Source organism: Lichenostomus cassidix, unplaced genomic scaffold, assembly GCF_008360975.1.
Source record: "Lichenostomus cassidix isolate B80296 unplaced genomic scaffold, HeHo_3.0 HiC_scaffold_455, whole genome shotgun sequence".
Lineage (NCBI taxonomy): Eukaryota > Metazoa > Chordata > Aves > Passeriformes > Meliphagidae > Lichenostomus > Lichenostomus cassidix.
This window is the reverse complement of record NW_028147352.1, coordinates 2,401-24,370: the sequence shown is the minus strand read 5'-3', so window position 1 is coordinate 24,370 and position 21,970 is coordinate 2,401. Positions and strand designations below refer to the sequence as shown.

The window sequence follows — 21,970 nt, the reverse complement described above, 5'->3', positions numbered from 1 at the left end:
AAATTCCCTTTTTTTCCCCAAAATTCTCATTTTTCCCCCAAAATCCCCAATTTTTCCCCAATTTCCCTCCCAAAATTCCCATTTTTTCCCCATATTTTGCCTCAAAACTCTCATTTTTTCCCCCAAAATTTCCATTTTTTCTGCATTTTTTGGCCCCAAAACCCCCATTTTTCCCCCCAAAAATCCCCAATTTTCCCAAAATCCCGTTTTTCTCACCCACTCCAGGTTGTCCCTGAGGAGTTTTTTTCCATCCACCACCTTCAGCTTCAGGTTTGGCGCCAAATTTAAGCCCAAAATTGGGGGAATTTGGGGAAAATCCACCTGGGAGGGGAAATTCCGCAGGGAGCTCTCCAGGGAGCAGCGCAGGGCCTGAGGTTGGGGAGAAAAAGGGGAAATTTGGGAAAAAATTGGAATTTTGGGGGATTTTGGGGGATTTTTTTGGGATTTTTTGGGGATTTTTTGGGGATTTTTGGGGATTTTTTGGTGATTTTTTGGCATTTTTTGGGGAATTTTTGAGGATTTCTTGAGAATTTTTCGGTGATTTTTTTAGGGATTTTTTGGTGATTTTTGGGGTGTTTTTTTATTTTTGGGGGAATTTTTTAGGATTTTTTGGGATTTTTTGGTGATTTTTTGGAGATTTTTTGTATATTTTTTGCTGATTTTTTGGTGATTTTTTTGGGATTTTTTGGTGATTTTTTTCAGATTTTTTTCGGATTTTTTGTGAGTTTTTTGGTGATTTTTTGGGAATTTTTTTTGATTTTTGTTTTTGGGAAAATTTATTTCCGGATATGCAAATGAGTGACGTCAGCAGGGAGGAGGAAAAAAAACCAAAATAAATTTTGAATTTTTTTGAAGTGATTTTTTGGGGATTTTTGGGGGATTTTTGGGAGATTTTTTGGTGATTATTCGGAATTTTTTGGGGATTTTTTTGGGATTTTTGGGGGAATTTTGGGTGATTTTTCTGTGAATTTTTGGTGATTTTTTGTGAATTTTTGGGGATTTTTTGGGGATTTTTGGGAATTTTTGGGGGATTTGGGGATTTTTGGGATTTTGTGATTTTGGGATTTTTGGAATTTTGGGGAATTTTTGGGGTTTAGGATTTTGGGGAAATTTTTGGGGATTTTGGGGATTTTGGGGATTTTTGTGATTTTTGGGGATTTTTGTGATTTTTGTGATTTTATTGCAATTTTGGTGATTTTTGGGGATTTTGGGGATTTTTTGGGGATTTTTGGAGGATTTTTGGGGATTTTTTGGGGAATTTTTGGGGATTTTTTGGGGAATTTTTGGGGATTTTTTGGGGATTTTTTGGGGAATTTTTTGGGGAATTTTTGGGGATTTTTTGGGAATTTTTGGGGATTTTTTGGGGAATTTTTTGGGGAATTTTTGGGGATTTTTTGGGGAATTTTTTGGGGAATTTTTGTGATTTTTGGGGAATTTTTGAGGATTTTTTGGGGATTTTTTGAGGATTTTTTGGGGAATTTTGAGGATTTTTGGGGAATTTTTGGGGATTTTTTGGGGAATTTTTTGGGGAATTTTTTGGGGAATTTTTGGGGATTTTTGGGGAATTTTTGGGGATTTTTTGGGGAATTTTTGGGGATTTTTTGGGGAATTTTTGGGGATTTTTTGGGGATTTTTTGGGGATTTTTTGGGGAATTTTGGAGGATTTTTGGGGAATTTTTTGTGGGAATTTTTGGGGATTTTTTGGGGAATTTTGGGGAATTTTTTGGGAATTTTGGAGGATTTTTTGGGGATTTTTTTGGGAATTTTTTGGGGAATTTTAAGAATTTTTTGGATTTTTATTTTATTGAATTTTGGGGATTTTTTTTGGAATTTTGGGGATTTTTTTGGTGATTTTTGGGGAATTTTTTGTATATTTTGGGGATTTTTTGGAGAATTTTTGGGATTTTTGGGAATTTTTTGCTGATTTTGGGGATTTTGTGAATTTTTGAAATTTTTTGTGATTTTGTTTTTAAGGATTTTTTGTAATTTTTGGGAAATTTTTGGCGATTTTTAGGGATTTTTTGGAGAATTTTCGGGGAATTTTTTGGGATTTTTTGGGGATTTTTTGGGAATTTTTCGGGGAATTTTTCGGGGAATTTTTTGGGGAATTTTTTGTGGCTTTTATTGCATTTTTTGGTGATTTTTTTATGATTTTTTGGTGATTTTTTGGTGATTTTTGGGGATTTTTTGGGGATTTTTGAGGGTTTTTTAGGGATATTTTTGTGATTTTTGGGAATTTTTTTAAGGAATTTTTTGGGATTTTTTTGTGATTTTATTGCAATTTTTCGTGATTTTTGGGGGATTTTTTTTGGGATTTTTTGGGGGATTTTTTTGGGAATTCTTTTGGGGATTTTTTGTGATTTTTGGGGAACTTTTGGGTGATTTTTTGTGATTTCATTGCAATTTTAGGTGATTTTTTTTGTGATTTTTTGATGATTTTTGGGAGATTATTGAGTTTTTAGGGGAAAATTTTGGGGGATTTTGGGGAAAATTTTGGGGTTTTCTGGAGGAATTTGGGGGTTTTTTGGAGGAATTTTGGGGTTTTTAGGGAGATTTTATGGGAATTTTGGGGTTTTTGGAGGAATTTTGGGGTTTTTGGAGGAATTTTGGGTTTTTTTGGGAGATTTTGTGGGTATTTTGGGTGTTTTGGGGTTTTTTTGAGGAATTTTGGGGATTTTTGGGGGAATTTTGAAGTTTTCTGGGGGAATTTAGGAGTTTTTTGGGGGTTTTGGGGGAATTTTGGGGTTTTTGGGGATTTTGGGATTTTTTGGGGGAATATTGGGGTTTTTAAGAGGAATTTTTGGGAAATTTTGGGGCTTTTGGGGGAATTTTGGGAGATTTTTGGAGGAATTTTGGGGATTTTTGGGGAAATTTTGGGATTTTTTGAGGAATTTTGGGGTTTTTTTTGGGGAATTTTGGGATTTTTTGGAGCAATTTGGGGTTTTTTAAGGACTTTATGGGTTTTTTTGGGGAATTTTGGGGTTTTTTGGAGGAATTTTGGAGTTTTTTGTTGTTTTTGGGGGGAATTTTGAAGTCTTCTGGGGGAATTTTGGGTTTTTTAGAGGAATTTTGGTTTTTTTCAAGGAATTTTGGGGAAATTTTTGGGGTTTGGGGGGGAATTTGGGGTTTTTTGGGAGATTTGGGGTTTTTGGGAGATTTTGGGGGTTTTTTTGTGGAATTTTTGGGGATTTTTAAGGAATTTGGGGTTTATTTGTGGGAATTTGGGGGGTTTTTGTGAGATTTTGGGAGATTTTGTGGGAATTTTGGGGTTTTTTTTTGGGAATTTTGGGGTATTTTTTGGTCTCACCTGCAGAGTCGCCAGATTTGGGTCATTTTTGGGAGGATCTGACATCACCTGAGGGGAGAAAAAAGAGAATTTTGGGGGATTTTGAGAGAATTTGGGGAATTTTGTGAAAATTTGGGGAATTTTGAGTAGAATTTGGGGAATTTTTGAGGCAATTTTGGGGATTTTTGGTGAAAACTTTAAGAAGAATTTGGGAGATTTCGTGAAAATTTTGGATATTTTGAGGGAATTTTGGGTGATTTGGAGGGAATTTGGGGAAATTTTGGGAAAATTTTTGAGGATTTTGTGAAAATTTTGGGGAATTCGGGAGATTTTGTGAAAATGTTGAAAATTTTAAGAGGAATTTGGGGAATTTTGAGAGGAATTTGGAAGATTTAGAGGAAATTTTGGGGATTTAGTGAAAATTTTGTGGATTTTTGGTGAAAATTTTGAAAATTTTACGAGGAATTTGGGGAAATTTAGTGAAAATTTGAGGCATTTTGAGGGATTTTGGAGGATTTTGTGAAAATTTTGGGGAATTTTGCAAAAATTTTGGGAGATTTTAGAGGATTTCTGGAAATTTTGAGAAAATTTGGAGGATTTGGAGGAAATTTAGGGAAATTTTGTGAAAATTTTGGGTATTTTGAGGGAATTTGGAGGATTTTTGTGAAAATTTTAGGGAATTTTGAGAGGAATTTGGAAGATTTTGAGGAAATTTTGGGGATTTAGTGAAAATTTTGTGGATTTTTGGTGAAAATTTTGAAAATTTTACGAGGAATTTGGGGAAATTTAGTGAAAGTTTGAGGCATTTTGAGGGATTTTGGAGGATTTTGTGAAAATTTTTGGGAATTTTGCAAAAATTTTGGGAGATTTTAGAGGATTTCTGGAAATTTTGAGAAAATTTGGGGATTTGGAGGAAATTTAGGGAAATTTTGTGAAAATTTTGGGTATTTTGAGGGAATTTGGAGGATTTTTGTGAAAATTTTAGGGAATTTTGAGAGGAATTTGGAAGATTTTGAGGAAATTTTGGGGATTTAGTGAAAATTTTGGGGATTTTTGGTGAAAATTTTGAAAATTTTAAGAGAAATTTGGGGAAATTTTGTGAAAATTTTGGAGGATTTTGAGAGATTTTTGGAGGATTTTGTGAAAATTTTGGATATTTTGGGAGAATTTAAGAGATTTTTTTTAAAAATTTTGGATATTTTGAGGGAATTTTGGGGAATTTTGAGGGAATTTGTGGAAATTTTGTGAAAATTTTGGAGGATTTTGAGGAAATTTAGGGAAACTTTGTGAAAATTTTTGGATCTTGAGGGAATTTTGGGTGATTTTGAGGAAATTTCAGGGAAATTTTATGAAAATTTGGATATTTTGAGAGGATTTTGGGTGATTTTTTAGGAATTTTGGGGAATTTGAGGAGTTTTGGGGATAATTTTGGGGATTTTTTTAAATCTAAGATCCCAAAATTCAATTAGGGAAAATTTAGGATAATTTTTTGGGTGAATTTTGACCCTAAAATTTGAGGGGAATTTGGGTTTCTTAATTCCCAAAAATTAGGGGAAATTTTGGGGCATTTTGGGTCCTTAAATTCCAAAAAAATTGGGAAATTTTGGGCATTTTGGGTCCTTAAATTAAAAAAAAAAAAAATTGGGAAATTTTGGGCATTTTGGGTTCTTTAATTTCCCCAAAAATTGGGGAAATTTGGGTTTTTTTGAAGCCTCTAAAACCCCAAAATTCAGAAAAAATTTAGGGTTATTTTAAGGATTTTTCGAGAATCTTGAAACCTCTTCAAAGCCCCAAAATTCAAAGCGATTTCGGGACTCTCAAGTCCCCAAAACCCCCAAATTTAGGGAGATTTTGGGGTTTTTTTGAGATTTCTCAGACCCCCCACATTTAGATTTCTTTAGCAAACCTGAAATTTCTCCAAATCCCGCAAACTTTACCAAATTTCGCGATTTTTCGGAGAATCTTTGCGCCTCTTTAACCCAAATTTCCGGAGTTATTTCAGAACCTGGAAGCCACAAAATTGAGATTATTTCCGATTAATCTCCCATTCGCTTTTACAGCTTTTCACCCCTCGCTCCCCTCAGAAATTTAGGGTCGTTTCGGGGTGATTTTGAGGTGATTTCGGGCTGATTTTGGGGTTTTTTTTTCGGGTTTTTTGGGGTTTTTTTGGGTTTTATCCGGTCGCCCCCCGAATTACCTCAGCGGCGAATCCAAGATGGCGGCGAATCCTGAGGGGGAGTGGGCGTGGCTTCGATGACGGCATGCCCTTACTTTTGCCCTCACTAAATATGGCGTTCTCGGCGCGTTGCCCTCCTTATTGCGCATGCGCCCAACCTAACAGCGTTCTGATTGGTTGATTCACTTCCCGCCTCCCCCTAGCCACGCCCATTTGAGGGCAGCCCGCGCTGGGAATTGACCAATCAGAAGCCGCGGTTTTGGCGGGCTCCTCCCTCAGGGGCTAAGCCACGCCTCCCCTTCCTCCCCTCAGCCCTCAGGCCGCCATGATGGCGGCGGCGGCGACTCCGCGGCTTCTCCTCGCCCTGAGGGCTCCGGTGAGGCTAATTGGGGTTAATTAACGGGTTCATGACGTCAGGGGGGCGGTGATGACGTCACGGCGAGGCGGTGACGTCACAAACCCCCCCCGGTTTTTCGGCCCGCAGAGGTTTCGCGGTTCGGTTTGGTGCTGCGGAGCTCCGCTGGGCCTCAGGCAGGCCGGCCGCGGGATAGCGAGCGGCGCGGCGCAGGTGAGGGGGAATTGGGGGGATTTTAGGGGATTTTGAGGATTTTGGGGAGAGAATTTGGGGATTTTGTGTCGAATTTTGGGAGTTTTGGGGTCAAATTTGGGAGTTTTGGGGTCAAATTTGGGTTTTTGAATGGAGCGGCGAGCGGCAGGTGCGGGGAATTGGGGCAAATTAGGGGGAATTTGGGGACTTGGGAATTTGGAGATTTTGGGGAAATTTGGGAGTTCGTCGGAAAATTTGGGGGAGTTGGGGTGAGAATTTGGGGATTTGGGTCGAAATTTGGGGGTTTTGGGGTGAAATTTGTGGATTTTGGGGTGAAATTTGGGGTTTTGAATGGAGCGGCGAGCGGCGCACGGCAGGTGAGGGAATTGGGGGGAATTTGGGATTTGGGGAATTTTGGGATTTTGGGGACATTTGGGGGATTTGGGAGGATTTTGGGGGAGATTTGGGGGTTTTGGGTCGAATTTGGGGTTTGGGGTGAAATTTGGGGGTTTTGGGGTCAAATTTGGGGTTTGAATGGTGCGGTGAGCGGCAGGTGAGGGGAATTGGGGGGATTTGGGTGGAATTTGGGGATTTTGGGGTGGGTAGGGTTTTGGGGTGGTTTTGGGGTGAAATTTGGGGGTTTTGAATGGTGCGGCGAGTGGCGGAGCGCAGGTGAGGGGGAATTTGGGAGATTTTGGGTGAAATTTGGGGTTTCATGAGGGAAATTTGGGTCTGGGATGAAATTTTGGGGGTTCTGGGGTGAATTTTGGGGGGTTTTGGGATGAAATGTGGGGATTTTGGTGTCAAATTTGGGGTTTCTGAGGGGAGCGGCGAGCGGCAGGTGAGGGGAATTGGGGGAAATTTTGGGGAATTTGGGGGAATTTGGAGATTTTGGGGAAATTTGGGGGTTTGTTGGACAATTTGGGGGGGTTGGGGGGATTTGGGGTGAAAATTTGGGGCATTTTGGGTCGAATTTTGGGAGTTTTGGGGTCAAATTTGGGGATTTCGGGTCAAATTTGGGAGTTTCTGAGGGGAGCGGAGGGCAGGTGAGAATTTGGGGAAATTTGTGGGATTTTGGGTGAAATTTGGGGTTTCGTGAGGGAAATTTGGGTCTGGGGTCACTTTTTGGGGGTTTTGGGGTGAAAATTGAGGGATTTTGGGGTGAGTTTTGGGAGTTTTGGGGTGAAATTTGGCGATTTTGGGGTCAAATTCGGGGGTTTTGAATGGAGCGGCGAGCGGCAGGTGAGGGAATCTGGGAGATTTTGGGTGAAATTTGGGGTGAAATTTGGGGTTTCGTGAGGGAAATTTGGGTCTGGGATCACTTTTTGGGAGTTTTGGGGTGATAATTGAGGGATTTTGGGGTGAATTTTGGGGTTTTTGGGATGAAATTTGGGGATTTTGGGTCCAAATTTGGGGGTTTTGAATGGAGCGGTGAGCGGCAGGTGAGGGAAATTGGGAGATTTTGGGTGAAATTTGGGGGATTTTGGGTGAAATTTCGAGTTTCACCAGGGAAATTTGGGTCTGGGATGAAATTTTGGGGGATTTGGGGTGAAAATTTTGGGGTTTTGTGTCGAATTTTGGGATTTTTGGGGTCAAATTTGGGAGTTTTTTGGGTCAAACTTGGGGATTTCTGAGGCGAGCAGCGGAGGGCACGTGAGGGGAATTTGGGGAAAATTTGGGGGATTTTGGGTGAAATTTGGGGGATTTTGGGTGAAATTTGGGGTTTTGTGAGGGAAATCTGGGTCTGGGATCACTTTTTGGAGGTTTTGGGGTGAAAATTTGGGGGATTTGTGTCAAATTTTGGGGGTTTTGGGGTCAATTTGGGGATTTTGGGGTCAAATTTTGGGGCTTTTCGGGTCCAAATTTTGGAGGTTTTGGGTTGGATTTTTTGGGGTTTTTTGGGTTTAAATTTTGGGGTTTTTTGGGTTGAAATTTTGGGGATTTTGGGTCCAAATTTTGGAAGTTTTATGCGTCAAAGTTTGAGGGTTTTGGGTCCAAATTTTTAGGATTTTGGGTTGAAATTTTGCAGTTTTTGGGTCCAAATTTTGGAGTTTTTGGGTTCAAATTTTGGGGCTTTTTGGGTCCAAATTTTTAGGATTCTGGGTTGAAATCTTGGAGTTTTTTGGGTCAAAATTTTGGGATTTTGGGTCTAAATTTTTGGGACTTTTGGGTCGAAATTTTGGGTCGAAATTTTTGGGATTTTTGGGGGTTTTGGGTTGAAACTTTGCAGGTTTTGGATCCAAATTTTGGGGATTTTTTTTTTCACTTCACATCTCATTTCTTTGGGTCAAACTTTGCTTATTTTCACCTCTAATTTCTCCTTTTCTCTTCCTAAAATTCACTTTTTTTCCCCTTTTTTTCCCCTTTTTCCCCCATTTTTCCCCCTCAGCCTCCTCCCCCCTCCTCCCCACCCCAATCCCCCAAATTCCCCAAAATCTTCCCGAAATTCCCCAAATTCCTCCCGAAATTCCCCAAAGGTTGGCGGATTTGGGCTTGGGAGGATTCAGCCCAGTTGGAATCATCCAGAACCTTCTGGAAGTTCTGCACCTGGAGCTGGGATTGCCCTGGTGGGGAGCCATCGCTGCAGGTGGGAAATTTGGGGGATTTTGGGAAAATTTGGGATTTTTTGGGAATTTTTTGGGAATTTTTGGGAAAAAAATTGGGATTTTTGGGGCAAAATTTGGGCATTTTGGGGATTTTTATAAAGGTATTTTTGGATTTTTTTTGGTTTTTTTTTGGGTTTTTGGGAAAATTTGGGGTGAAATTTGGTGATTTTGGGGATTTTTTTTGGATTTTCTTTGCATTTTCTTTGGTATTTTTTTTAATTTGGGGGAAATTTGGTATTTTGGAAATTTTAGATTAAAATTCAGAGAAAAATTGGGATTTTTGGGGAGAAATTTGGGGATTTTGGGGATTTTTTTTTTGATTTTTAATGGATTTTTGTGAAATTTTTTAGGGATCTTTGGAGGATATTTTTGGAGTTTAGGGGAAAATTTGGGATTTTGGGATGAAATTTGGGAATTTTGGGAAAATTTGGGAATTTTTGGGGGAAAATTTGGGATTTTTGGGGCAAAATTTGGTGATTTTGGGGATTGTTCTTTGATTTTTAAGGGATTTTAAGGGATTTTTTTTGTTTCAGGGAGAAAATTTGGGATTTTGGGAATTTGGGGAAAAATTTGGGACTTTTGGTTTGGGTTTGGGTTGGGGCGAAATTTGGGATTTTTTGGGGGTAAATTTTGGTGGTTTTAGGGATTTTTTTTGGTTTATTTTTAAGCAATTTTGAAGGATTTTTTCAGATTTCAAGGAGAAAATTTGGGATTTTGGGATGCAATTTGGGAGAATTTGGGATTTTTGGGGGAAATTTGGGAATTTTGGGAAAAATTGGGGATTTTTTGGAGAAAATTGGGGATTTTTAGAGCGAAATTTGGGATTTTTGGGGCAAAATTTGGTGATTTGGGGGATTTTTTTTTATTCTTAAGGGTTTTTTGGTTTTAGGGAGAAAATTTGGAATTTTGGGAAAAATTTGGGAATTTTTTGGGGGAAAATTTGGGAATTTTTTGGGGAAAATTTGGTGATTTTTGGGACTCTTATTTTTAAGGGATCTTTAAAGGATTTTTTTGGTTTTTAGGAGAAAAATTTGGGATTTTGGGAGGATTTGGGGAAATTCGAGAAAAATTTGGGACTTTTAGGGGAATTTTGGGAGGAATTTGGGGGAATTTTGAGGTGGTTTGGGGAAAAAATTGGGATTTTTGGGGCGAAATTTGGTGATTTCGGGTAGTTTTAAGGGATTTTTGTGTTTTCACCCAAATTTTCCTGAAATTTTAGAAATTTTGATGAAATATTATTAATTTTATCGTTTTCAGCCTCCCAATTTTGGGGGTTTTTGACTCAAATTTTGGGAGTTTTTTGACTCAAATTTTGGGAGTTTTTTGACTCAAATTTTGGGGGTTTTTGTGCCAAATTTTGGGGGTTTTGGTGCCAAATTTTGGGGTTTTGGTGCCAAATTTTGGATCTTTTTGGGGCCAAGCTTTGAAGTCCTTTAAGATCAAATTTTGAGGGTTTTTTTGGGTCAAATTTGGGACTTTTTTGGGTCAAATTTTGCTGGTTTTTGCATCAAACGTTGAAGTTTTTAGGTTCAAATTTGTGATTTTTCGACCCCAAAATTCATGTTTTTCACCCTAATTTCGCCATTTCTGCTCCGATTTTCACGGAATTTTTTGCATTTTCACCCAAATTTTCCCAAAATCTTTAAAATTTTCCCAAATTTCCTCCTTTCCAGGCACAGTTGGTGCCAAAATTCTTCTCCACTCTCTGGTTCTCCCAAATTTTGGGTTATTTTGGGTCAAATTTTGGATTCTTTTGGCTCCAATTTTGTGGGTTTTTTGAGTCAAATTTTGGGAGTTTTTGGAGTCAAGTTTTGGGGTTTTTGGGTCAAATTTTGGGAGTTTTTGGGTCAAATTTTGGGAGTTTTTGGAGTCAAATTTTGGGGTTTTTTGGGTCAAATTTTGGGGTTTCTTGAGTTCAAACTTTAGGGGTTTTTGAGTCAAATTCTGGGGATTTTTGGGTTCAAACTTAGGGGATTTTTCAGGTCAAAATTTGGGAGTTTTTTGAGTCAAATTTTGCTGGTTTTTGCATCAAACTTTGCAGTTTTTAGGTTCAAATTTGACATTTTTCGACCCCAAAATTCACATTTTTCGCCCTAATTTCGCCATTTCTGCTCCGATTTTCACGGAATTTTTTGCATTTTCACCCAAATTTTCCCAAAATCTTTAAAATTTTCCCAAATTTCCTCCTTTCCAGGCACAGTTGGCGCCAGAATTATTCTTCTCCCTTTGGTTCTCCCAAATTTTGGGTTATTTTGGGTCAAATTTTGGGTTCTTTTGGCTCCAATTTTGTGGGTTTTTTGAGTTCAATTTTGGGAGTTTTTGGAGTCAAATTTTGGGGTTTTTTGAGTCAAACTTAGGGAGTTTTTGGAGTCAAATTTTGGGGTTTTTTGGGTCAAATTTTGGGGTTTCTTGAGTTCAAACTTTAGGGGTTTTTTGGGTCAAATTTTGGTGGTTTTTGCATCAAACGTTGAAGTTTTTAGGTTCAAATTTGTGATTTTTCAACCCCAAAATTCACATTTTTCGCCCTAATTTCGCCATTTTTCCTCCAATTTTCATGGAATTTTTTGCATTTTCACCCAAATTTTCCCAAAATCCTTAAAATTTTCCCAAATTTTGTCATTTCCAGGCCCAGTTGGCGCCAGAATTCTCCTCCTCTCTCTGGTTCTCCCAAATTTTGGGTTATTTTGGGTCAAATTTTGGATTCTTTTGGCTCCAATTTTGTGGGTTTTTTGAGTCAAACTTTGGGAGTTTTTGGAGTCAAATTTTGGGGTTTTTTGGGTCAAATTTTGGGGTTTCTTGAGTTCAAACTTTAGGGGTTTTTGAGTCAAATTCTGGGGATTTTTGGGTTCAAACTTTGGGGATTTTTCAGGTCAAAATTTTGGGGTTTTTTTGGGTCAAATTTTGTTGGTTTTCCCATCAAACTTTGCAGTTTTTAGGTTCAAATTTGACATTTTTCGACCCCAAAATTTCACATTTTTCGCCATAATTTCGCCATTTTTGGGTCAATTTTCACGCCGTTTTTTGCCTTTTCACCCAAATTTTCCCCAAAATCTTTAAAATTTTCCCAAATTTCCTCCTTTCCAGGCACAGTTGGCGCCAGAATTCTCCTCCTCCCCCTGGTTCTCCCAAATTTTGGGGATTTTTTGGGTCAAATTTTGGGGATTTTTTGAGTCAAATTTCAGATTCTTTTGGCTCCAATTTTGTGGGTTTTTGGAGTCAAATTTTGGGGGTTTTTGGGTCAAATTTTGGGAGTTTTTGGGTCAAACTTTGGGAGGTTTTTGGAGTCAAATTTTGAGGTTTTTTGGGTCAAATTTTGGGGTTTCTTGAGTTCAAACTTTAGGGGTTTTTGAGTCGAATTTTGGGGTTTTTTGGGTCAAACTTTGGGATTTTTTCAGGTCAAAATTTGGGGATTTTTGGGTCAAATTTTGGGTTTTTTTGGATTCAAATTTTGGGGTTTTTCAGGTCAAAATTTGGGGTTTTTTGGGTCAAACTTTGGTGGTTTTTGCTCAAATTTGTTCGTTTTTCGACCCCAAAATTCACATTTTTCGCCCTAATTTCGCCATTTTTCCTCCGATTTTCATGGAATTTTTTGCATTTTCACCCAAATTTTCCCAAAATCTTTAAAATTTTCCCAAATTTCCTCCTTTCCAGGCACAGTTGGTGCCAATATTCTTCTCCTCCCTCTGGTTCTCCCAAATTTTGGGTTATTTTGGGTCAAATTTTGGATTTTTTGGGTCAAATTTTGGGTTTTTTTGGATTCAAATTTTGGATTCTTTTGGCTCAAGTTTTGTGGTTTTTTGGATCAAACTTTTGTGGTTTTTTGAGTCAAATTTTGAGGTTTTTGTATCAAATTTTGGTGTTTTTTGGTCAAATTTTGGGGTTTTTTGGCTCAAATTTTGCATTTTTTGTGTCAAATTTTGGGTTTTTTTGAGTTCAAACTTTGGGGTTTTTCAGGTCAAAATTTGGGGTTTTTTGGGTCAAATTTTGGTGGTTTTTGCTCAAAGTTGGTTTTTGGTTCTTTGTTTTTCGACCCCAAAATTCACATTTTTCGCCATAATTTCGCCATTTTTGGGTCAATTTTCACGCCGTTTTTTGCCTTTTCACCCAAATTTTCCCAAAATCCTTAAAATTTTCCCAAATTTTGTCATTTCCAGGCACGGTTGGCGCCAGAATCCTCCTCCTCCCGCTGGTCCTCCGCGGCCAACGCGAAGCCGCGCGGCTCTCCCTGCACCTCCCCCACCTCCAGAAACTCTCCCAGCGATTGGCTGAGGCCAGGAGGGGGGCGGATCCCAACCAGGGTGGGCGTGGCCTCGGGGAAGGGGCGTGGCCTGAAAATTTGGGGAGGTTTGGGGGGAAAATTTGGGGGAGAAAAGGTGGAAAAATGGGGAAAAAATTGGGAAAAAATGGGGAAAAATTTGGGAAAAAAGGTGAAAAAAAGGAGGAAAAGTTAAGAAAAAATTGGGGGAAAAATGGAGGGAAAGGAGAGAAAGGGGCGTGGCTTGGGATTTGGGGAGGTTTGGGTGAAAATTTGGGGGAAAATGGGGAAAAAAATGGGAAAAAGTGATGAAAAAAGGTGAAAAAATTGGAAAAAAAATTAGGAAAAAATTGAGGAAAAATGGGAAAAATGAGGAAAAGGGGGCGTGGCTTGAGTGGGCGTAGCTGAGGAGGGCGTGGCCTGAAAATCTGGGGAGGTTTGGGGGAAATTTGGGGGAGAAAAGGTGGAAAAATGGTGAAAAAATTGGGAAAAATGGTGAAAAAATTGGGAAAAAAATGAGGAAAAAAAGGGGGAACTGAGGCAAGGGGGCGTGGCTTGAGTGGGCGTGGCCAAGGAGGGCGTGGCCTGGAAATTGGGGGAGGTTTTGGTGGAAAAAGGTGAAAATTTGGGGGAGAAAAGTGAAAAAAAGGAGGAAAAAATGGGGAAAAAATGAGAGGAAGGGGCGTGGCTTGGGGAATTGGGGGCGTGGCCTAAAATTTGGGGAGTTTTGGGGGAAAATGGTGAAAAAAATGGGAAAAAAAGCAGAAAAAAAGAGAAAAAAAGGGTAAAAAAGTGAGAGGAAGGGGCGTGGCTTGGGAGTTGGGGGCGTGGCCTAAAATTTGGGGAGTTTTGGGGGAAAATTTGGGGGAAAATGGTGGAAAAAAATGGGGAAAAAAGTGAAAAAATCCAGAAAAAAATGGGTAAAAAAAGGAGAGAAAGGGGCGTGGCTTGGGGAGTTGGGGGCGTGGCCTGAAATTTGGGGTGTTTTGGGGGAAAATTTGGGGGAAAATGGTGAAAAAAAAAAGGGAAAAAAAGTGGGAAAAAAAGAGAAAAAAATGGGTAAAAAAGCGAGAGAAAGGGGCGTGGCCTGGTGAAAGGGGCGTGGCCTGGGGATTGGGGGCGTGGCCTGAAATTTGGGGAGTTTTGGGGGAAAATTTGGGTGAAAATGGTGAAAAAAATGGGAAAAAAAGCTGAAAAAAGGATATAAAAAAGGAGGAGAGAAAAGGGGCATGGCTTGGGATTTGGGGTGTTTTGGGGGAAAATTTGGGGAAAAAATGAGGAAAAGAAGAGAGGAAGGGGCGTGGCTTGGGGACTTGGGGGCGTGGCCTGAAATTTGGGGTGTTTTGGGGGAAAATTTGGGGGAAAAAGGTGGGAAAAAAGGTCAAATGGGAAAAATGAAAAAAAGAGAAGGGGCGTGGCTTGGGAGTTGGGGGCGTGGCTTGGGAATTTGGGGGAAAATTTGGGGAAAAAATGGGGAAAAAATGAGGAAAAAAAGAGAGGAAGGGGCGTGGCTTGGGGAATTGGGGGCGTGGCCTGAAATTTGGGGTGTTTTGGGGGAAAATTTGGGGGAAAATGGTGAAAAAATGGGGAAAAAATGAGGAAAAAAATGAGAGGAAGGAGCGTGGCTTGGGAGTTAGGGGCGTGGCTTGGGGAATTGGGGGCGTGGCCTGAAATTTGGGGAGGTTTGGGGTAAAAGTTTGGGGGGAAGATAGGAAAAAAATTCAGAAAGAAATTGGAAGAAATTGGAAAAAATTGAGGAAAAAAATGGGGAAAATGAGGGAAAGGGGCGTGGCTTGGGTGGGTGTGGCCGGCGGTGGGCGTGGCCTGTAGATTTGGGGAGGTTTGGGGGGAAAAAGGGGAAAATTTGGGGGGAAAAGTGGAAAAATTGGGAAAAAAATTAGGAAAAAAGTTCAAAAAACTGGGGAAAAAATGAAAGAAAGGGGCGTGGCTTGGGAATTTTGGGCGTGGCCTGGGAGTTGGGGGCGTGGCCTGGGAATTTGGGGAGTTTTGGGGGGAAAATGGTGGAAAAAAATGGGGAAAAAAAGCGGAAAAAAAGAGAAAAAAAGGGTAAAAAAGTGAGAGGAAGGGGCGTGGCTTGGGAGTTGGGGGCGTGGCCTAAAATTTGGGGAGTTTGGGGGGAAAATTTGGGTTTAAATGGTGGAAAAAATGGGGAAAAAAGTGAAAAAAAGAGAAAAAATGGGTAAAAAAGTGAGAGGAAGGGGCGTGGCTTGGGTGGGGGCGTGGCTTGGGGAGTTGGGGGCGTGGCCTGAAATTTGGGGTGTTTTGGGGGAAAATTTGGGTGAAAATGGTGGGAAAAAAGGTCAAAAAATGGGGAAATGGTGAAAAAAAAGAGGAAAGGGGGCGTGGCTTGGGAGTTGGGGCGTGGCTGGAATTGGGGGTGTTTTGGGGGAAAATTTGGGGAGAAATGGGGAAAAAAATGGGAAAAAAGCAAAAAAAATCCAGAAAAAAATGGGGGAAAAAAGTGAAAAAATGCAGAAAAATATGGGGGAAAAAAGGTTTCAAATGGGTGTGGCCTAGGAATTGGGGGCGTGGCTTGGGAGTTGGGGGCGTGGCCTGAAATTTGGGGTGTTTTGGGGGAAAATTTGGGGGAAAATGGTGAAAAAAATGGGAAAAAAAGCGGAAAAAAAGAGAAAATGGGTAAAAATGAGAGGAAGGGCGTGGCTTGGGGACTTGGGGGCGTGGCCTGAAATTTGGGGAGTTTTGGGGGAAAATTTGGGTTTAAATGGTGGAAAAAATGGGGAAAAAAGTGAAAAAATCCAGAAAAAAATGGGTAAAAAAAGTGAGAGGAAGGGGCGTGGCTTGGGAGTTGGGGGCGTGGCTTGGGGAGTTGGGGGCGTGGCCTGAAATTTGGGGTGTTTTGGGGGAAAATTTGGGGGAAAAAGGTGGGAAAAAAGATCAATAAATGGGGAAAAAATGAAAAAAAACGAGGAAAGGGGCGTGGCTTGGGAGTTGGGGGCGTGGCCTGGGGATTGGGGGCGTGGCCTGAGCAAGCCCCGCCCCCTTTTTAACCCCTCAGTGGCCGCGGCGTACTCGGCGCTGGCTTCCTACCAACGGCGGCACGACGTCAACCCGCTGCGCGGCTTCCTGGTGCCGCTGGTGCAGGTGAGCTCCGGGAAATTCCGGAGATTTTGGGGGAAAAATGAGGTAAAAAATCAAATTTTTTGAGAAAAAAAAGGGATTTTTGGGTGAAAAAATGGAGTTTTTAAGGGAAAAAATGTGATTTTTGGGACAAAAAACGAGAAAAAAAATGGAATTTTTGGGGAAGAAAGGGGATTTTTTTGGGTGAAAAAATAGAATTTTTGGGTGGAAAAATGTGAATCTGGAAAATTCCGGAGAGTTCCGGAGAATTCCGGGAAATTTCGGGAAATTTTGGGGAAAAAATGGGATTTTTGGGAAGAGAAACGAAGAAAAAACCCGAATTTTTGGAGAAAAAATGGAGTTTTTTGGGTAAAAAAATGAAGTTTTTAGGTGAAAAAGTGTCAATCTGGAAAATTCCGGAGAATTCTGGAGAATTCTGGAAAAATTCTGGGAAATTTGGGGAAATTCTGGGAAAATTTTGGGAAATTCTGGGAAATTCCAGAGAATTCTGGGAAATTTGGGGAAATTCTGAGAAATTCCTGGAAATTTTTGGGGAAAAAATGGGATTTTTTAGGAGGAAAAATGAGATAAAAAAATTGAACTTTTGGAGAAAAAAAAGGGATTTTTGGGTGAAAAAATGGAGTTTTTAAGGGAAAAAAATAAAATTTTTAGGAGAAAAATGAGGAAAAAAATTGGATTTTTTGAGAAAAAATGGGATTTTTTTGGGTGAAAAAATAAAATTTTTAGGTGAAAAAATGTGAATCTGGAAAATTCTGGAGAATTCTGGAGAATTCTGGGAAATTCTGGAGAATTCCGGGAAATTTTGGAAATTTTTCGGGAAAAAATGGGATTTTTAGGAGGAAAAATGAGAAAAAAAAGGGAATTTTTGGAGAAAAAATGGAGTTTTTGGATGAAAAAATGAAGTTTTTAAGGGAAAAAATGTGAATCTGGAAAATTCTGGAGAATTCTAGAGAATTCTGGGAAATTCTGGGAAAATTCTGGAGAATTCCGGGAAATCTTGGAAATTTTTGGGGAAAAAATGGGATTTTCTGGAGGAAAAATGAGGTAAAAAAATTGAATTTTTGGAGAAAAATGGGATTTTTGGGTGAAAAGAGAATTTTAGGTGAAAAAATAAAATTTTAGGTGAAAAATGTGAATCCGGAAAAGTCTGGAGAATTCTAGAGAATTCTGGGAAAATTTTGGAAAATTCTGGAAATTTTTTGGGAAAAAATTGGATTTTTAGGAGGAAAAATGAGGAAAAAAATTGAATTTTTGGAGAAAAAATGGAAGTTTTAGGTGAAAAAATGTGAAGCCGGAAAATTCCGGAGAATTCTAGAGAATTCTGGAAAAATTCTGGGAAAATTTGGGGAAATTCTGGGAAATTTAGGGAAATTCTGGGAGAATTCTGGGAAATTCCGGAAAATTCCGGGAAATTTCGGAAATTTTTGGGGAAAAAAAGGGATTTTTAAGAGGAAAAACGAGAAAAAAAATGGAATTTTTTGAGAAAAAATGGGATTTTTGGGTGAAAAAATGTGAATCCAGAAAACTCTGGAGAATTCTGGGAAATTTTGGAAATTTTTGGGGAAAAAATGGGATTTTTGGTAGGAAAAATGAGAAAAAAAAGGGAATTTTTGGAGAAAAAATGGGATTTTTGGATGAAAAAATGAAGTTTTTAAGGGAAAAAATGTGAATCTGGAAAATTCTGGAGAATTCTAGAGAATTCTGGGAAAATCCTGGGAAATTTGGGGAAATTCTGGGAAATTTTGGAAAATTCTGGAAAATTTTGGGGAAAAAATGGGATTTTTAGGAGGAAAAACGAGAAAAAAAATTGAATTTTTTGAGGAAAAAATGGGATTTTTGGGTGAAAAAATGTGAATCCAGAAAACTCTGGAGAATTCTAGAGAATTCTGGAAAAATTCTTGAAAATTGTGGAAAATTCCTGGAAATTTTTGAGGAAAAAATGGGATTTTTAGGAGGAAAAGTGAGAAAAAAGAGGGAATTTTTGGAGAAAAAATGGGATTTTTTTGGGTAAAAAAATGAAGTTTTTAGGTAAAAAAATGCGAATCTGGAAAATTCCGGAGAATTCTAGAGAATTCTGGAAAAATTCTGGGAAATTTGGGGAAATTCTGGGAAATTTTGGAAAATTCTGGAAAATTTTGGGGAAAAAATATGGGATTTTTGGGAGGAAAAACGAGAAAAAAAAATCGAGTTTTTTGAGGAAAAAATGGGATTTTTGGGTGAAAAAATGTGAATCCAGAAAACTCTGGAGAATTCTAGAGAATTCTGGAAAAATTCTTGAAAATTGTGGAAAATTCCTGGAAATTTTGGGAAAAAATGGGATTTTAGGAGGAAAAGTGAGAAAAAAGAGGGAATTTTTGGAGAAAAAATGAGATTTTTTTGGGTAAAAAAATGAAGTTTTTAGGTAAAAAAATGCGAATCTGGAAAATTCTGGAGAATTCTAGAGAATTCTGGAAAAATTCTGGGAAAGTTCTGGGAAATTTGGGGAAATTCTGGGAAATTCTGGGGAAAAAATGGGATTTTTGGGAGGAAAAACGAGAAAAAAAAAGGAATTTTTGGAGAAAAAAATGGGATTTTTTTGGGTGAAAAAATAGAATTTTTGGGTGAAAAAATGTGAATCTGGAAAATTCTGGAGAATTCTAGAGAATTCTGGGAAAATTTGGGGGAAATTTTGGGTTTTTTGGGAAAATTTTTGTGGTTTTTAGACAAATTTAGGGGTTTTTGGGGAAATTTTTGGGGGATTTTTGGGAAATTTTGGGGTTTTTGGAGAAATTTTGGAGAAATTTTGGTGGTTTTGGGGAAATTTGGGGTTTTTTGGGGAAGTTTTTGGGTTTTTTGGGGAAAATTTCGGTTTTTTGGGGAAATTTTTGGGAAATTTTGGGGTTTTTTTGGGAAATTTTGAGGCACCAAAAATCCCATTAAAAAACTCCCAAAAAATCCTTAAAAACTCCAAAAAATTAAAAAAAAAAAACCAAAAAATTCAAAATTAAAAAATCAAATCCCCAAAATTCCCAATTTTCCCCCAAACTTTCCCCAGTTTTTCCCAAGTTTTGGTAATTCTGGGAGTTGTACACATCAAAAATTCCATTTAAAAATTCCCAAAAAACAATAAAAAATCTGAAAAAAATTCAAAAATAAATTAAAAAAAAAAAATGGAAAAAATCCCCAAAAAATCCCAATTTTCCCCCAAACTTTCCCCAGTTTTTTCCCGAGTTTTTGGCTAATTTTGGGGTCACAGACACCAAAAATCTCCTTAAAAATTCCCAAAAAAATCTGAAAAATGCGTAAAAAAATGGAAAAAAATCCAAAAAAATTGAAAAAAATCGAAAAAAATCCCAAAATCCCCAAAAAATCCAATTTTCTCAAACTTTCCCCAGTTTTTCCTGAGTTTTTGGCTAATTTTGGGAGTCCCAGACACCAAAAATCTCCTTAAAAATTCCTCAAAAAATCTGAAAAATGCGTAAAAAAATCCAAAAAAAATCCCAAAAAAATCCCCAAAAAATCCCCAAAAAATCCCAATTTTTCCCCAATTTTTCCCCAAATTTTTCCCAAGTTTTTGGCTAATTTTGGGGTCACAGACACCAAAAATCTCCTTAAAAATTCCCCCAAAAAAAATGAAAAATGCGTTAAAAAATTCAAAAAAAATCCAAAAAAAATCTGAAAAAAATAAAAAAAAAATCGAAAAAAATCCCCAAAAATTCCCAATTTTCCCCCAAACTTTCCCCAGTTTTTTCCTGAGTTTTTGGCTAATTCTGGGACTCACAGACGCCAAAAATCTCCTTAAAAATTCCCAAAAATATCAGAAAAACGTGTAAAAAAATCCAAAAAAAATCCCAAAAAAATTGAAAAAAAATCCCAAAAAATCCCAATTTTCCCCCAAACTTTCCCCAGTTTTTTCCCCAGTTTTTGGCTGATTTTGGGGGTCCCAGACCCCCCTGTTTGTCTCTTTTTTCCTGGCCCTGCAGGGCATGGCTGCAGCCCCAGTGCCGGGATTGCTGCAGGGAGGATTCGCCTGGTTTGGCAATTTAGCTGCTCCTGATCCTTTCTACATCCTGCCTGTCCTTGTCACTGCCTCCACGTGGATGGTCCTCGAGGTTTGGGGCCAAAAAAGGGCATTTTGGGGCTTCTGGGGAAAAAAAAATGGAGTTTGTAGGTGAAAAAATGAGGATTTTAGGTGAAAAAATGGAGTTTTTAGGTGAAAAAATGAGGATTTTAGGTGAAAAAATGAGGATTTTAGGTGAAAAAATGAGGATTTTATGGCAAAAAATGGAGATTTTAGGTGAAAAAATGGAGATTTTATGGCGAAAAAATGGAGATTTTAGGTGAAAAAAATGAAGATTTTAGGTGAAAAAATGAAGATTTTAGGTGAAAAAATGGAGATTTTATGGCGAAAAAATGAAGATTTTAGGTGAAAAAATGAAGATTTTAGGTGAAAAAATGAGGATTTTATGGCGAAAAATGTGGATTTTAGGAGAGAAAATTGTGGATTTTAGGGAAAAAAATTAGGATTTTGGAGGGAAAAAGAGATTTTGGGTGAAAAAATGGAGATTTTGGGTGAAAAAATGGAGATTTTGGGTGAAAAAATGGAGATTTTTGGGTGAAAAAATGGAGATTTTGGGTGAAAAAATGAGGATTTTAGGTGAAAAATTGGGGATTTTAGAAGAAAAATGGGAATTTTGAGGGAAAAAATTTGGGAATTTTTGGGGAAAAAAATTGGGAATTCGGGTGAAAAATGACTTTCTAGAAAAAATGGGAATTTTGGGGAAAAAGAGGAAAATTTTGGGGGGAAAAAAAGGGCAATTTTGGGTTGGGAATTCCCCAATTTGGCTGCTCCTGATCCTTTCTACGTCCTGCCTGTCCTTGTCACTGCCTCCACATGGATGGTCCTCGAGGTTTGGGGCGAAAAAAGGGCATTTTGGGAAAAAAATTGGGGATTTTAGCAAAAAAAATGGAGTTTGTAGGTGAAAAAAAGAGGATTTTAGGTGAAAAAATGGAGATTTTAGGTGAAAAAATGAGGATTTTAGGTGAAAAAATGAGGATTTTAGGTGAAAAAATGAAGATTTTAGGTGAAAAATTGGAGATTTTAGGTGAAAAAATGAGGATTTTAGGTGAAAAAATGGAGATTTTAGGCGAAAAATGTGGATTTTAGGAGAGAAAATGAAGATTTTAGGGAGAAAAAATGAAGATTTTAGGTGAAAAAATGAAGATTTTATGGTGAAAAAATGAGGATTTTAGGTGAAAAAATGGAGATTTTATGGCGAAAAATGTGGATTTTAGGTGAAAAAATGAAGTTTTTATGGCGAAAAAATGAAGATTTTGGGTGAAAAAATGGAGATTGTAGGTGAAAAAAATGAAGATTTTATGGTGAAAAAATGGAGATTTTGGATGAAAAAATGAGGATTTTAGGTGAAAAAATGAGGATTTTAGGGGAAAAAATGAGAATTTTAGATGAAAAAATGAAGATTTTATGGTGAAAAATGTGGATTTTAGGAGACAAAAATGTGGATTTTAGGGAGAAAAATTAGGATTTTGGAGGTAAAAAGAGATTTTAGGTGAAAAAATGAAGATTTCATGGTGAAAAAATGAGGATTTTAGGTGAAAAAATAGAGTTTTTATGGCGAAAAATGTGGATTTTAGGAGAGAAAATGAGGATTTTAGGGAGAAAAATTAGGATTTTGGAGGGAAAAAGAGATTTTTGGGTGAAAAAATGGAGATTTTGGGTGAAAAAATGAGGATTTTAGGTGAAAAATTGGGGATTTTAGGTGAAAAAATGGAGATTTTAGGTGAAAAAATGAGGATTTTAGGTGAAAAAATGGAGATTTTATGGCGAAAAAATGAGGATTTTAGGTGAAAAAATGAAGATTTTATGGGAAAAAATGGAGATTTTAGGTGAAAAAATGAGGATTTTAGGTGAAAAAATGATGTTTTTAGATGAAAAAATGAAGATTTTATGGTGAAAAATGTGGATTTTAGGAGAGAAAAT

General features: G+C 38.1%; 1 protein-coding gene and 1 long non-coding RNA gene across 2 annotated transcripts; one reads left to right on the top strand and one right to left on the bottom strand.

Annotated features, from left to right (window-relative positions):
• Positions 1 to 200: 200 nt before the first annotated feature.
• Positions 201 to 5,548, bottom strand: LOC146423344 (uncharacterized). The gene is made up of 3 exons (XR_014847578.1): positions 5,484 to 5,548; positions 3,308 to 3,355; positions 201 to 369 (listed from the first exon to the last, which is right to left on the bottom strand). It is a non-coding gene; the product is annotated as an uncharacterized LOC146423344 (long non-coding RNA).
• OXA1L (OXA1L mitochondrial inner membrane insertase) lies at positions 5,548 to 20,248 on the top strand. Its single transcript, XM_085044859.1, has 7 exons — positions 5,548 to 5,628; positions 5,742 to 5,838; positions 5,947 to 6,030; positions 8,399 to 8,596; positions 12,770 to 12,913; positions 15,908 to 15,993; positions 19,917 to 20,248. Exons 1-7 carry the CDS (start codon positions 5,548 to 5,550, stop codon positions 20,142 to 20,144), a joined length of 918 nt encoding a protein of 305 aa, XP_084900985.1. The 3' UTR covers positions 20,145 to 20,248.
• Positions 20,249 to 21,970: the final 1,722 nt, after the last annotated feature.